Source organism: Amyelois transitella, chromosome 3 (genome assembly GCF_032362555.1).
Source record: "Amyelois transitella isolate CPQ chromosome 3, ilAmyTran1.1, whole genome shotgun sequence".
In the NCBI taxonomy this organism is placed as follows: domain Eukaryota; kingdom Metazoa; phylum Arthropoda; class Insecta; order Lepidoptera; family Pyralidae; genus Amyelois; species Amyelois transitella.
The window spans coordinates 1,559,640-1,574,653 of NC_083506.1; the positions used below are offsets into that span (position 1 = coordinate 1,559,640).

Consider the following 15,014-nt stretch of genomic DNA (forward strand, 5'->3'; position numbering starts at 1 on the left):
TGGGAGGGAAAATTAACTGTCTTAGAAAAATGTATGCTAACATTTTCTTTCTCTTATGTTATAAATCATTTAATATGTTAAATTAAAGAAAACATACACTATTATTAAAGATGAGTTTTGTTTCAATAATTTATTTCACTGATTACAATATCTACAAAGTTGCTCTTAAAACCTAAACATTATATCCAACAATGTGGCGTTTGCCGATGCACTCTCCCACATAGAACCAGAAGAGGACCTCTGCGCCAACTAGGGTGTTCAAGGTCGCTTGCTTTACTGTCAGCTGTTTCCATGCTCCGGTCTTTGCACTGTTCAGCAGCTTAGCAATACCAGCTTTGACTTGCGGTATCTCACTTAGTTTAGGTGGGGCCAACTCCACTCGAGCGTATTTCATGAAAATGTTGAATTTTGGCCTGGCTTGAGCAACGGCCGCTGCAAAAATTAAAACAGTTAACCTTAAACTTGTTCAGACTGAAAAGTTGGAAAATGTATTTGGAATTAGACTGTAGCAGATGCTTTTTGATTTGGCTCGGTTTTTTTTTTTAAATAAGAAGTAAAATACCGAATACTGTTTTGATAAAAGATTTATTATGAATTACATAACTGCATTGGTTTGTAATAAAACTATATAATTTTGTATTATTATGTGGGTATTTTAAAGGTTAAAAATACTTACAGCTCAAAAGTGAAGGTAATTTAGCTGCGGCGCTCATTTTGGTATTTCGGAAAACACTTGCTCTAAACCGAAAAGCACAAAATTTTAATTTTGGAATGGAAATCAAGTGACGGATTTGACGGAAATCACCCTTTCTGCTCCTATAACATCTGTCAATTAAATTGTGATTGTCACAGCCCTCAATTTGTTTGTAATGCACAAGAAACTATGTTTTACAGCCACAACCAGTGGACTTCTTTTGACACTTTTTTCCTATCTGGCAACATTATATGCTACGTCGATCGCTTTCTGTCAAAATTGGCCGGCTGTCCATTGCAAAATACATTTTAATTTTAAGGTATTTCATGAATATATGTTGTATTACTAGTGTTTCAAACAAAAATATTTGAAGTAGAGTTTCCTCAATTTAAACCCTAAGAAAATGCATTTTTATGGTGAGTATAAAATTATATATTACAACGTTTTTAAAACCAAGAGCGTGGTGTGATTATATTAATGTTTTTCAATGTTTCCTTTGTTATTTATCAAATAATCATGTAGAAATTATCTAAAGTACTGAAATTCGTGTGGTTTTGTATTACATGTGGTATAAATCATTCAAAATTCAAATGTTTTGGGACACGTCATTCAATAGCTTCGCCGCACCGGCCTACTCTACGGCATCTTCACCTACACCTAGGTTATTGGTTTTATCATGTTATGAACCGTCATGACTCCCAAAATATTTGTAAATATTTATAAAATAGGTAGTCTCAGTCTGTCAAATTCAATAATTTTGTTTATTTTTTCAGGATTATTATTGTTTGCTGTAAGCTTATTAGCATTTAGCAATGCCAGTACCCTGCAAGGCACCATTGACGAGAAGAAGCTCCAGTTAATCCTGCAGGAAGGCCTGAAATCAAAGGATATTGTCAGCCTTTATTATTCTATCAAAGGGTTAAAGTCAATTAATGTTGCAATCCCTAATGTTTGCCAAGTAAGTGTACTGTTTTAAAATATTTTTATTTATTCACCATAATAAGTTATATTTATTCCCTATACAGTAGAGCGTCGATTATCCGAACTAATTGGGGGAAGTGGGTGTTTGGAAAACTGGTATTTTCGGATAATCAAACTAATGTACATATATATTGATTCAGTCATACAAATTTACGTACAGGTAAATGAAAACCATATTATTTACAGTGCTGCTAGGCGTTAATTTTAATTAGTGTTTACTAATTAAAATTAACGCCTAGCAGTTACTAGGACGTACAATAACGAAGTGAACAAGTCGCGACAAGTGTGCGAAAACTGACGCGGGGGTGAGAGGTGGGGGCATTGACCCGCGCGTACTATGTTCGGATGAGCGGTCGTTCGGTTGAGCGACGTTCGGATAATCGACGCTCCACTGTACTTATTTACCTTTATTCAAATATACCTTTATACCTTTTCCATAATACACTTATGTTCTTGTTAATCATGGTACATTACCAACTATTACAGCCAAAAGCTCCTCTCTTCCATCTTGTAATATTATCATTTTTATTTCTTATTAGGAAATCAGAGGGTCCAAATATGACCTCAGGAGTGTAGAGCAAGTGTTCTACCTGACCAATGCGGCAGCTCTCTCCGGCTGCCAGAACGTCCTTACACCAGATGTCATGAACACACCCACACAAATCCTGGACAAGAAGGACGCCACTCTTCAAGAGCTGTATTATGCCGTGTACTCCCTGAAGGCTCTCGGAAAAGGTTCAATTTATGACAAAGAAGATGGATTGAAGAATCTCATACAAGTGCTAAAGAAAGATGATTCTCCTGCAAAGTAAGAAGTCTTTTTTTTTTTTCATTAACTGTATAAACAGGATTGTAATAAAAATAATATTTTCTGGTCTACCTTTGCCTTGCCTTGCCTAAATCAGTGGTTTAGAACTTTGGAAAATTATTCTTAATGCTCTCTTAAGAATGTATACAATGTTTCAATTTTCTACACTATGTATTATTTGTGTTGATGTTTGATAAAAATAAATCATCAATTATTATTTTCTTTTATTCTTCATTATTAGAAAGGGGTTTTGTCATGCAGTGACTATATCTCCCTATAATGTTTTTTTTGCGAACCTTACAGTAACATAGTAATTTTACCATAAGATGAAACCTTATAATTTCATTATCATTTGCAGCTATGGCTACCTGTTTGCTCTATGCGAGCACATGGGCTGCGGAGACTGGAGCACCAGTCACGCAGAGGGCGTCCTGCTCGCAGCTGACGAGAGCGACGGCAAGGCACTCCATTTCGAGGGAGGCCTGCCTGCCACCTCAATGCTGCTCTCTACTATTGCTAGGTGAGTTTAAAATATCAACCTGTTGGCTTGTGATCTTATCCTTGTCCCACAAAATCATCATATCTGTCCGCAAAAATCATTCTAATAGAGTGAGAAAACCAGGGTAAATATTTTACATACTACAATCATGACTGAAATGTACCAATGACTTTTTCTGAACCATACAATAGTTTGAGTGGTAACTAATGCTTCACATTCAAAATTGTGCCTATAATCATGATTCAATACTGGTTAATTTGCTCTGTAAAAATTAGAGAGAGATGAGATGGTGGATGGACACTTTAGTGTTAAAACCTGATTCTCACCCCATGTATGATCAAAGGTGCACCTCATTCTCTTGTCCAGAGTAGTGAGAATGTAACAGGTACTAAACACCAGGAGGAAGAAAAAAGAATTTACAAACTACATAATTTAATGACTAACGGATTGAAGACCATACGAAGAGAAATACATTACATACTCTGTTCCAGAGCCTACAAGAGCCAAAAGAAGCCTTCACCATTGACAGCGGAACAGAAGCTGAAATTCGCAGAGTACCTGCTGTCGCGGCGCTCCGTCAACTCGCCCAAGGGCGCTGCGCTGCTGCTAGAGGCGGCCTATGCCGTTGCCAATGATGAGGTCAGTTTTCTACTAACTCATAATTGACCTAAAAAATAATAGAGATAAATAGATAGAGGCCCCAACTGGTTTCTTCTTATAGCAAGATTATTTTAAAATATTTTTTCATAAGATACCTTTGACATTGCTGAATAAAATGCTGCATTGTAGTTTATTCCAACTCTTCTTCTTTCCATTTGTATGAGCTCTGGCGTTAAAAAGCGCTTATGTCTTCGCTAATGAGGATTTAGACCAATGACAAAGTTTAAACTACTTTTATTTTCTTATTGTCAGGTTGGTTGGAAGAAATCCCACTTAGGGATAAGCCCGCCTTTGTACTGTACTGTTTATATTTGTATTACTCCATTAGTGAACAATAAAGCATTTACTTACTTACTTGATTATGTATGTAATGTATCGCAACGCGAAAGTTTCAAATCGACATACTACCTTCGTAATTCCAACAGCCCACACCAATCGCGATCACAATCAAAGGCAAGAAGTACGTGACAGCCGAGACAGACAACATCGAGATATCCATCACGGACCTACTCCAGCGGCCCGTCAAGGGCCTGAAACCGGAGGACGTCATCGCCCAATCAGGCACCCGATTAGCTGACGACGTGGTTGTGTTATCCAAACAGCCACTAACCCAGAGAGATGCAACCACATTCGTGCTGAATCTGAACAAGATCAAGTCTCAATACGGTTTATATAAAATTGCTTTAAGTGCTGGGAGTAAAACTGCCAGTTTGAACGTAGCGGTGCTTGGTGAGATTCAAGTGACGAATTGTGAAGTGGGTTTGGGAGATGTTGATGGCACCACGAGCCCGAAGATCACTAATGTGCCGTATCCGGAAGAGTTACTAGATGAACTGCAGGCGGATCATATGCAAAAGTAAGTTTCTTTATTTACTAGCGACTCGCCCCGGCTTCGCATTGATAGCATTCTATAAAATTATGATTTATTAAATGCTACTCGTATTAATGATAAATTTCATAAAAACTTTCCATTTTATAATATATAATGTCCTATGTTAGAATGCGGGTTGTTAGTTAACAATACGTTACAAACGTATAGTTAAACGCACACAAAATTTCATTCGAATCGGTACATCAGTTTAGCTGCGGAAAGCGGAACAGACAGACAGACTTTAGCATTTATAAATATATGAGTAAAGGATGAACAATTTTAATGTGTCATCATCAAGGCGACATTGTTCGCGTGGAATTGTTGAAAGTTAAACACAATCAAAATCCGTTGCATAATTTTAAAGATTTAAGCATACAGACAAACAGACTGAAATAGCGACTTTGTTTTATACTATGTAGTAATAGTGAAGTAGGATATTATGGAACCTTAATGTTCTCCATCCAGGCTGTCGCTGAAGTTCACGGTGCGGGATAGACAGAGCAAGCCGGTGTCGGTGCAGCAGGCGTTCGTGCGCGTCGGGGACCGCGGGCGCGAGGCCGTGTTCGTGGCGGAGCCCGACAACGCGAAGGCCTACAGGGTCGAGCTGGTGAGACTCCTTTAATTGTGTTGTGATGTTTATTTATACTATTAATAGAGAGAAAAGATTTTGGATTTTTGAGTTTATTCATTAGAATAAACTAAAAAAAATATTGGACTGATTTTTTATATAACGAAATTTTGATATAGAATAGATCTTTGAGAGTGAAATAAGGATTTTTTTGTTGAAATTCGAATATAGTGAAGAATCGCGTAAAAGCTTGTTTCTTATAAAATTGACTTTTTAGCATCATGGAAAAACTTCAAGGGATGAGCATTTGGCAATAGAAACGGGCCAAGTGGCTGTTCCCTACCCAGAATAAGTCCATTCTACGAAATCTGTGGACCGACCTAAGAATTCCGAAAAAAGAAACTTGAAATTTTTTTTATACCAAAGAACCCTAAACGGCTGAAATGTTATTTCGGCCATTTTCCTAAGTTACGACTGCTATTCAATGCTGGTTGATGATTTATCAATGTGGAAAAACATCGTCAAGATACCTTCAGGCTGCCTGACTGGGTTTTCCTTGTTATGATTTGCTTTCAGTAATTACCTGATTTACCAATTCCTTGATAATTGATTATAGATCGGTCTCTGGGCTTTTCCCTAGTGGAACACAGAAGGGCAAAGATCAATAGAATAATATAAAAATCAATCTTTATTATAATTTTTATACCAGAATGTGGGCGCCATCGGCAAGCATCTAGGTCATCAATCAGGCGCCTATCAGGTCAGCATCTTCCTCGGAGACAGCGCTGTGTCCAACCCCATAGCCTGGGACCTCGGGGAGATCCACTTCAAGTTCGAGAAGGAACCCACTGCCGTCGGTGAGTAGTGTATTAATTTTCCAAAGTTACTAAAATAATTTCAAATTTATACTTGACCTTGGCCAGAAATTTAACAGATATATCAATGAGGGCTATAGTAGAACCGCCTAAATGAGTCCTCGCCCGCGGAGTACAGGGGCGCGGGGGTATGACGACGAAGGGGAACGAAAGAGGTGCGGGCGGCGGTCGAGCGTAGCGTGTAATACAAGGGGCGAAATGTTACTGGACATTTCTTGAGATATGTGACGTCATAGTGGTTAGCGGCAAACAGGTGAAGATTTTTATTAAAAAAATAATAATGGCTATACAAAATTTGAATGAAACAACTGTAAACTATACAACGTGTTCCTTTTGTTATCCCATAACTCCATGGTATCAACGAGACCACGTACATGAATTAAATAGCATAAGCATTTTTCGATTATTGTTATTTTCAAATTTTTATTTTTCATACAAAACAATTCGATAAAAATGTGATTTTATGATATATAGGTATGATATGTAGGTAAAAAAAAGGTAATAAAGTTATGTATGTAATATTTATTTATGCAAAATTTATCAAAATTATAAATCAATCACTTATGTCCATAATATCACTATCACTGGAACTTGATTCTTCACTTTCACAACAGCCATCATCAGAATCATCAGAATCGTCTTGCACATTAATAATAAAATCAACAACTTCATCTAGGACTCCATCATGTTTGCAATATTCGTCTTCGATTTTAATCACGTGTTTAACACAATTCTCCCATTTCTCTTTGGGATATTCAGCAAATAATCTCTCTAATATTTCTTTTTTCTGGTCCAAATTAGAGTCGATACTTTTTTGTGCTAATTGTCCTTTGATATCACCCCAGACCAACTCAATTGGGTTCAGGTCTGGGTGATATGGAGGCAAACGCAATACTTCGTGTCCGTTTCTTTTCAATACCTCGTCAATTTTGTAAATATCTTCTGTGAAATTACTTTTAATTAATTTATATAAGTCATCCTTTCTAAGTTTTTCATCAAAAGGCACGTTATGTCGTCGTAGCCATTCTTGCATAGTTGGCTTGGTAGAAGCCATAGTTGGCTTTTTCTCTTCTCGAACCGAATGATAAGCTGCGTTGTCCATTACTATGACAGAATTTTGCGGTATATTAGGCATGAGCTTTTCATTTATCCATTTACTGAAATTTGCGAAATTCATAGAATCGTGATAATCACCTGTTTTACATTTGGATTTGAATATCACAAGGGCTCCGTCTACAAATCCAATTTGACCTCCACAATGTACGATGATCAAACGGTCCCCTTTACCAATATGAGATAGAACGCCAAGTTCATCCTTTGATTGCCAACATTTTGAAACGTTATGAGACGCGTTTACATAAGTTTCGTCAAGGTATAAAATATGTCTTCCTTCTCTACGATATTTTTTAATAGTATTTAGGTATTTCCACCTCCACGATGTGATATTTGGCTGTTCGATAAGGAGTTTCCTTCTAGATCCGCATTTCTTAAATTTAAAACCTAGATCATGTAATAATAGCCTTAAATATTCCCTGCCGCAGTGTAATATATTCTCTTCTCTAAGTACAGCGTTCAAAGTTTTCAGAGTAGGTATTTTTTTGAAAATTGTGTAAAACTGAGTGACTTTTCTTCTTACCACTCCTTTTGTGAAATCGTCTATTTCCACTCTTTTTCTACGAACCTGTTTTGGTTTTCTCGGTGATTTAAATCTCTCGTTGTCATTTAATGCTTTCCCTTGTTGTACAATTCTAGATACAGTCTTTTCTGATAGTCCAGTAACTTCTGCTACAGTTTTATTTAAAGGTATATCTTGTTTATATTCATCAGAATTTGGGTCGAGTTTCTTTTTTCTAAAATATTCATATACGTTAAACGCCATTTGTTTGCACTGACTATTAATTCTATGTCCGAAAATATTTCGACTCATCTTGAGAATGTAATCTCATGTATAATTTTCACAAGGCGTCCGCAACTGTCAACACGTGTGATCGCTAACCGCGTAGCGAGCGAACTGAGTTTTTACAAGAATGCGCCCGCCGCCCGCACCTCTCTCGGTCCCCTTCGTCGTCATACCCCCGCGCCCCTGTACTCCGCGGGCGAGGACTCATTTAGGCGGTTCTACTATAGTAAGCAACACCAAATAGTTATGTCAAGTTCAATATTAGTGATGTGATTTGACAATAGTGCTTTATTGTAAAAAAATAGACTATGCCTACCACCCCTCCGGGGAAAAGGCGTGATTTAATGTGTGTTTAAACAGACTTGTTATAGAAGATACGTAATAAAAGGAAACAAAAGCAAGACAGATTATTTAATAGTGATGGGTTATGCTTATGTTTGTACAAATATTGTCAGCTAAATATTTTAAATTTACTTTTTAAGCCGCACTATGGTGAAATATATCCTATATTTCCTATGAAACTTAAGATTGAACATTTGTCTAGGACATAGGCTACTTTATTCATAATTCTTATAAAATGGACTTTTTTAGCATCATGGAAAAACCTCAAAGGACTACGGAACGGGTTTTTATTAACTCGGGCGAAGCCTTTGAATCTGAATCCCTTGCAAAACATAATTTTAAAATTTTTATGTATCCCACAGCAGCCCGCTCCCCGGCCGGGCCGCTGCCGGAGATCCGGCACCAGTTCCGCGAGGCGTCGCCGCGGCCGGCGCGCGCCGTGTCGGACGTGTTCGCGGCGGCGTGCGCGGCGCCGCTCGCGCTGCTGCTGCTGCTGTGGGCGCGGCTCGGCATCAACTTCGGCAACTTCCCGCTCACTCTCAGCGCGCTCGTGTTCCATTTGTCGCTTGGAGGTGAGCTGTTGAGATATTTGTTAATGGACATATTTTTACTCGTGTCTTTTGTTTACAGAGGTGAATTCTATATTAAAAACAAAGACGGAAAGTAAAAATTTAAAACTTTTTCTAGTCCTGATTACATCTTGACCTCAGCACAATTTTTACACGAAACGAATCAACTATAAACCTCCGTATGAGAAACCTAATCCATATTGGTTCATGATTATCCAGTTGCCCGTATTGAATTAGTACTTAAAGGTAAAAATCGGTCTTTCATCCCGTCTGAGAGATGAAGACGCAACTAACGCCCAGAATGTAGGAATGTGGTTCCCGGCACCAATACAAAAAAGAATAGGACCACTCCATCTCTTTCCCATGGATGTCGTAAAAGGCGACTAAGGGATAGGCTTAGGCTATAGATCTATGTAAAACATGTGTACCACAATAAAGATGATTTGATTTGATTACATACTTGGGATTCATTTTTAGGCGATGTACTAGCAACCTGTCACGATTTGAATCTCAATTCTATCATTAAGCCAAATAGCTGAACGCGGCCATTCAGCCTTTTCAAGACTGTTGGCTCTGTCTACCCCGCAAAGGATATAGACGTGACCATACGTATGTGTCCTCTTTATAAATGTTTTGGTAACGCCCCGCAGCGTCGCTATCGCTGTACGGCGTGTTCTGGCTGCGGCTGACGATGTTCGACACGGTGCGCTACCTGCTGCCGCTGGCCGCGCTCAGCTTCCTGTCCGGCCACCGGCTGCTGCGGCGGCTCGTGCGCGACAAGCAGTCGCGCTAGGCGACCGAAATAAAGTCTGGGACATGTTATGATAAGTCTAGCAGTTGATATATTAAGTCTAGATCCCGCAGGTTCTTTGCTTTGACGTGATTGTAAAGGTTTCATACATGCATATAATTAGGCAGCTTAGGCCGAGGCTACATCTTTCTACTAAAAGGATTTCAATATATTTATAGTAAAAACGACAGTCTCTTTACTGGAGGGATAGAAAATGTAAGCCAATCAGTTTTAGTGTCCCCAACTTTTCACCAAAACATTATTTGCAAATGCAATTTTTAATATTTATCTACCAATAATTATTCATATAATAAACTCATCCAGCAGACATGATGAAAATGCTGAAGGCTTGTACTTTGAATATTTGGGATTTAGACAAATGATAGTTAACTTTTAGTTGTTCCTTTTATTTTACGGAAAGGATTGCTCACACTGTCACAATTTTTTTTTACAACTTCTACATTTTGAAAGACTGGTCCTAGACTTTGAATGCAATGTGAAAAGGGTGTGTGTGAATTACTTCTAAGTGATGTAGGTATTTACTAAAGAATGTCAGTTTGAGATAACTATTATTTGTACCTACGTTTTGAATGTCGGTTTTAAACTTATTTGTCCACACTTGTGTTAAATCATTGAAAGGTCCACTTTTACGTAGTACGTGATAAAAGTGGTCCTTCCAATCTGTATGTAACAAAGAATACCATTTTATGCAATAAGATATATCTATTAATAAAAACTGATTTGTTATATTTTTTTCTTTTTATTTAACCTTTCACGACCCAAATGTACACCCAGGTACTAGCGAAATACGAAACAAATTGTTTAGGATTGAAATTAAGTTTATTGTCTTACATATAGTTACTATCACACAAATACAAATCATTCTCCAATGATTATATCTAAATTTACAACGTAAAGAGTTAAAAAAATCTTGCAAAATCTTAAACTTAAATGCATATTAAGCATATAATTATATTTAATTGATATTCCTTATCAATTCATCAAAATACAGATATCTCTATAATCTTAAGTAGTTGCAAAATGTGTCAGAAAGGCTAAGTCAAGAAAATATATTGGTCAAAAATAAAGAAATTATGGCAATAAAAATAATGTCTTGGCATTTTATATTCGTGAATTTTTAAAATTTTGTTCTGTTGTAAATTAAGTTTCATTATTTCGTATAATTAAGTTTTATTTATACATTTTCATTTTAAGAAAAATGTCCAAAGGCGTAATTATTGACTGTGAATTAAATTGTAGTCTAAATCAGTCATTCACAATCAATCCTCTCTGATCCACCTCCAGGCACTATGGATTGCAGGTACACGTATATAGTCACATGATATTCGGTTCAACCGATACAAAGATCTTAGCGCTTATTTTATCATTGGAATAGTTAATACTGTAATGTCCAGTCAACACAGACTAGGCACTGTCTTAGAATCTAAAATTCAGCGTCCAGAGTGAACACATTGTCCATACGGTTAGCCATGACCCCCCACTTCTGATACTCGCCCACTTTCTTCTCAAAGAAGTTTGTCTTGCCTTCCAAGGAGATCAGGTTCATGAAGTCGAATGGGTTCTTTGTGTTGTAGTGCTGCAAAATAAAGAAGTATTGAATAGTCACTACATATTTCAAAGGCAAAGCCGTTTCCCGCGTCTGTATGTATATTTGCTTGGATCTATAAATCTACATAACAGATACATGCAGATTTTTTTAAAGATACTGTTTTAGAGGAACGTTTATAGCTACCCATGCGAAGCCGGGGCGGATTGCTAATGTAAGATTAATAGAAATCTAACAAGTGATCGTGTATAAAGTTGTCTTTGCACGTTTATGTAGAGCAAGATTACGTTAAAAAAATTTAAGATAACAACAATTTATCTTCTGCCCTAATAAAATTTAAAACTTTTGATAACATTTGGCCTAAAACATGTAAACAACTAGCAACTCAGTAAGCGTGCTTATCGAATTCAGAGAATCCAGGCTACAATTCCTCCATACAAAATACAAAGCCTCTTGTTGATGATTTCATAAAAATACCTACAAAGAACAATAGAAGTTATACTGCTATTTAAAATAAAACCTAACCACACAATGTGTTTTTCAACTGTTACTATTTAGGTATAGTTTAAATAGAACTAGCCTATAAACCAAGCTATTGTTTTTAAGACTAATAACCTAATTACGCAGGATGTGACCTTACAGTCTTTAAGACTGTCCTATCTACCCCACAAAGGATATAGACGTGATTGCATGTATGTATATAATGCTTACCTTCTCCCCAATGAGATCTACCAGCAGCCTGTCAGCCACAAACTCTATGTACTCCGACATCAGGTCACAGTTCATGCCGAGCAGACGAACAGGCAGGGCGTCTGTGAGAAACTCCTGCTCAATCACCACTGCATCTTTGATGATCTTCAGCACATGCTCCTTGCTCGGCTTTTGTACCAAATGCTTGAACATCAGGCAAGCAAAGTCTGTGTGAAGACCCTGTTAAATATGTTTTCATTATTATCAAATTTCATCATAAACATATTTTCGATAACGTAAATGACCAGGGACAACTTTTGTATAATATCCTCCTTTTATGAAGTTGGTTTAATTTTTAAAACGTTCTCGTAAGTGTAGTAAGCATTTTTCTGTAGACAGCATCAAAATCGTTTCCGCGAAACGAGAGATAATCGCAAACTAACATACAGGTCAAATAGAGAACCACCTTTTTTATGAAGGCGGTTAAAAAGAGAGTAAAATGTTACATTTTTAGCAAACTTAGCTGTAATCTGATAATTTAATAATAGGCCACATTACAGACAAGTATCTATCTATCCGTGTGAAGCTGGCACTTTGATGCTAATATCATAACAGAACCTCACCTCATCTCTAGAAATCAGTTCATTGCTGAAAGTAAGCCCAGGCATGAGCCCCCTCTTCTTCAGCCAGAAGATGGAAGCAAAACTGCCCGAGAAGAAGATGCCTTCGACTGCTGCAAAAGCCACAATGCGTTCTCCGAATGTGGCAGTCTTGCTGGCGATCCACTGCAATGCCCAGTCGGCCTTCTTCTTCACGCAGGGCAGGGTCTCAATGGCATTGAACAGGAAGTCCCTGTTGCATTTACTTGTTTTACTTAACTATACATACACACACACATATATCATCACACAGACACATCTATATTATATCCCTTACAGGGTGGACAGAGCAGGAGTCTTGAAAGGCTGATACCATGGCCAGGCCATGTACAGCTGATAGGCATAATGATGGAATAGAGATACAAATAGTGACAGGTTGCTAGCCCATAGCCTAAAAGGAGAATCCCAAGTTTATCCTAGTCCTATCCCTTAGATATTGTTCATAAGCATATTGCTATAGGTTGTTGTATAGAATGCTTTGATTTATTATATTATTAATGTTTGTTACCGCTTCTTCTGCAGTTTTTAAGTAATTTATTTGACGTCAACCAATGTTGTTAAACCATATGACAATTATTAAGCGATATATAGTATCCTATAATAATGAATAAAAATTTTGAATTTTAATTTGAATTTGGTACCTATCCAATGCAGACATAGCATGCATATACTGCATAGTGGCATGACTCATAACAGCACCCTGATAACACTTACGTGCCTGCCGCCACATGCTCTATCTTATCAAACTTAATCCCATAAATACATAGCTTCTACTACTCCGCCCAAAAGCAGTCCCATGCCACATACTTGAACTTATAAGATGGGAGGAGAGAATTTCAGCCTATGCTATTCCTCAAGAATATGTCCTTTTGCCAAATATTATCAAAATTGGTCCTGATTTTATTTTTTCTTGTCACATACAAAAATACAAATCTATTCTTATCATTATATAAGTATCTAAATCATTCTGATTAAATATCTAGAAACTCAATGTGTCGTAAAACTGCTATACAGTTTTACGACACATTGAGTGAAAATGTAAATATTATCAATTGCTCATGCTTGTTGCCCATCCCGACTGAACCAGAAAAAAAAAAAACCGTCAATTGAGGGAGTGCTAGAAGAGCATTGCCATGGGCAGTGATAGCATGAGTAACCTTACATGGATACTCTGCTACTTCCATACCAAATAAGGAACAATGTAAATGTGGCTATAAAATGTTATTAGTAGAAAATTGGTTACAAGGCTTCACATCACTTATAGTCATCACATAATTTTAATCTAATAGTCAGTCTTACCTTTCTTTCGGGTCCCTGATATATGTGTCAATAAGTAAGGAGTACATCTCAGAATGTACATTTTCCATAGCAATCTGGAACCCATAAAAAAATCTAGCTTCCGTCACTTGGACCTCTTGTGAGAATCTTTCTACTAGGTTTTCATTGACTATTCCATCTGACGCTGCGAAAAATGCTAGCACATGTTTGATGAAATGTCGTTCGCAGTCTTTCAGTGTATCCCAGTCTGATAAATCCTGTGTACAAATAATGTATTAAGGTTAATAAATTTGTTATAATGAATTGCAATAGGTTTGTAATATGATGCAATCCCAAAAAGCTATATAAATTGAAACACAAACTTCCAAACAAATATTCTGTTTTTATTTTTTCGCCTGTGAGTGGGTAGTAAAAACATTGGGCGCAGCACAGGTGCAGGTATTAGGTTATGTCTACTGTTACCTTTGATAAATCCACTTCTTCCACCGTCCAAAATGATGCCTCTGCCTTCTTATACATTTTCCATATGTCGGGATACTGAATGGGGAATATTACAAATCGTCTTGGGTTGTCCCGAAGCAATGGTTCCAGTTGTGGATCAAACTCCGTCGTCGTGGTGTTTTCATTTTTCTCAACTTCCATTTTCTCCTCGGTCACGTTACCGTTACGCGGAGTTAAAACAGTATTTTTAACGGGAGACTGTAAATAAATAAATTATAGACATTGAAAAAACAACGCAAAAATATTCGAACTAAAGCCGCTTCAAAATTTGCCTATATACAAACCTTAATGTGAACACTATTAATTGCATTGGTAATATTTTCTTTATCATTAACTAGAGACATTATGTTTGACTAAGTTAATCCAGAAAATATAGGAAATAAAATTATGGTTCGACGACGCTGAAGTGGACCAGACAGAATCACGAAATAATTAATACAAATAATGAAGACCTTACTAAAACTTGCAATCAAGTGACTTGACAGCTGAGCAATTTTGGTAAACAACAAAAGGCGGGAAAAACTGCTGTTCCAAATGATTTCTAGGTACACTTAAAACAATAACAATACGTGACATTTTACAGATATTGTATTCAACTACAGAATATTGATTAAAAAAATCTTTGCTTTAAAATTACTTTATAAATTAATTAATTAATTGTGCCCTTTCTTAGGTTCAATCGCTTGATATTAATTTTATTATTGGTGTTCAAAGATGCCACTCGGAACAAAAAACAAAATTTAAAAAATAAAGATTATCAAC

At 36.9% G+C, this 15,014-nt stretch overlaps 3 protein-coding genes across 4 annotated transcripts; 1 reads left to right on the plus strand and 2 right to left on the minus strand.

Moving 5' to 3' along the window:
• Positions 1 to 115: 115 nt before the first annotated feature.
• LOC106136071 (ATP synthase subunit g, mitochondrial) lies at positions 116 to 837 on the minus strand. Its single transcript, XM_013336507.2, has 2 exons — positions 677 to 837; positions 116 to 432 (listed from the first exon to the last, which is right to left on the minus strand). The coding sequence occupies exons 1-2, from the start codon at positions 711 to 713 to the stop codon at positions 173 to 175; spliced, it is 297 nt and encodes a 98-aa protein (XP_013191961.1). The 5' UTR covers positions 714 to 837; the 3' UTR covers positions 116 to 172.
• Positions 838 to 957: 120 nt separating this feature from the next.
• On the plus strand, positions 958 to 10,763 carry LOC106136105 (dolichyl-diphosphooligosaccharide--protein glycosyltransferase subunit 2). Of its 2 annotated transcripts, none has more exons than XM_060952457.1 (10): positions 958 to 1,110; positions 1,468 to 1,652; positions 2,215 to 2,483; positions 2,842 to 3,003; positions 3,474 to 3,621; positions 4,068 to 4,498; positions 4,979 to 5,120; positions 5,791 to 5,938; positions 8,564 to 8,770; positions 9,418 to 10,763. In XM_060952457.1, the coding sequence occupies exons 1-10, from the start codon at positions 1,098 to 1,100 to the stop codon at positions 9,558 to 9,560; spliced, it is 1,848 nt and encodes a 615-aa protein (XP_060808440.1). In that variant the 5' UTR covers positions 958 to 1,097; the 3' UTR covers positions 9,561 to 10,763. The 2 variants fall into 2 exon arrangements, with proteins under 2 accessions (XP_060808440.1, XP_013192007.2); XM_013336553.2 differs by having other exon boundaries at positions 959 to 1,110; positions 8,561 to 8,770.
• LOC106136074 (ribonucleoside-diphosphate reductase subunit M2) lies at positions 10,011 to 14,646 on the minus strand. Its single transcript, XM_013336511.2, has 6 exons — positions 14,537 to 14,646; positions 14,214 to 14,450; positions 13,773 to 14,008; positions 12,438 to 12,666; positions 11,836 to 12,054; positions 10,011 to 11,154 (listed from the first exon to the last, which is right to left on the minus strand). Exons 1-6 carry the CDS (start codon positions 14,594 to 14,596, stop codon positions 11,002 to 11,004), a joined length of 1,134 nt encoding a protein of 377 aa, XP_013191965.2. The 5' UTR covers positions 14,597 to 14,646; the 3' UTR covers positions 10,011 to 11,001.
• Between the last annotated feature and the right edge of the window lie 368 nt (positions 14,647 to 15,014).

What these genes read in the sequence shown, in the direction of transcription:
- LOC106136071 (XM_013336507.2), bottom strand. Translation starts at nt 713, where the DNA reads ATGAGCGCCGCAGCTAAATTACCTTCACTTTTGAGCT. An exon ending in ATTACCTTCACTTTTGAGCT is followed by an intron (nt 433 to 676) that starts GTAAGTATTTTT and finishes TAATTTTTGCAG; the next exon opens with CGGCCGTTGCTCAAGCCAGG.
- LOC106136105 (XM_013336553.2), top strand. An exon ending in AAAGATGATTCTCCTGCAAA is followed by an intron (nt 2,484 to 2,841) that starts GTAAGAAGTCTT and finishes TATCATTTGCAG; the next exon opens with CTATGGCTACCTGTTTGCTC. An exon ending in CTGCTCTCTACTATTGCTAG is followed by an intron (nt 3,004 to 3,473) that starts GTGAGTTTAAAA and finishes ACTCTGTTCCAG; the next exon opens with AGCCTACAAGAGCCAAAAGA.
- LOC106136074 (XM_013336511.2), bottom strand. Translation starts at nt 14,596, where the DNA reads ATGTCTCTAGTTAATGATAAAGAAAATATTACCAATGCAATTAATAGT. An exon ending in TTAATAGTGTTCACATTAAG is followed by an intron (nt 14,451 to 14,536) that starts GTTTGTATATAG and finishes ATTTATTTACAG; the next exon opens with TCTCCCGTTAAAAATACTGT. An exon ending in TAGATCTCATTGGGGAGAAG is followed by an intron (nt 11,155 to 11,835) that starts GTAAGCATTATA and finishes TTTATTTTGCAG; the next exon opens with CACTACAACACAAAGAACCC.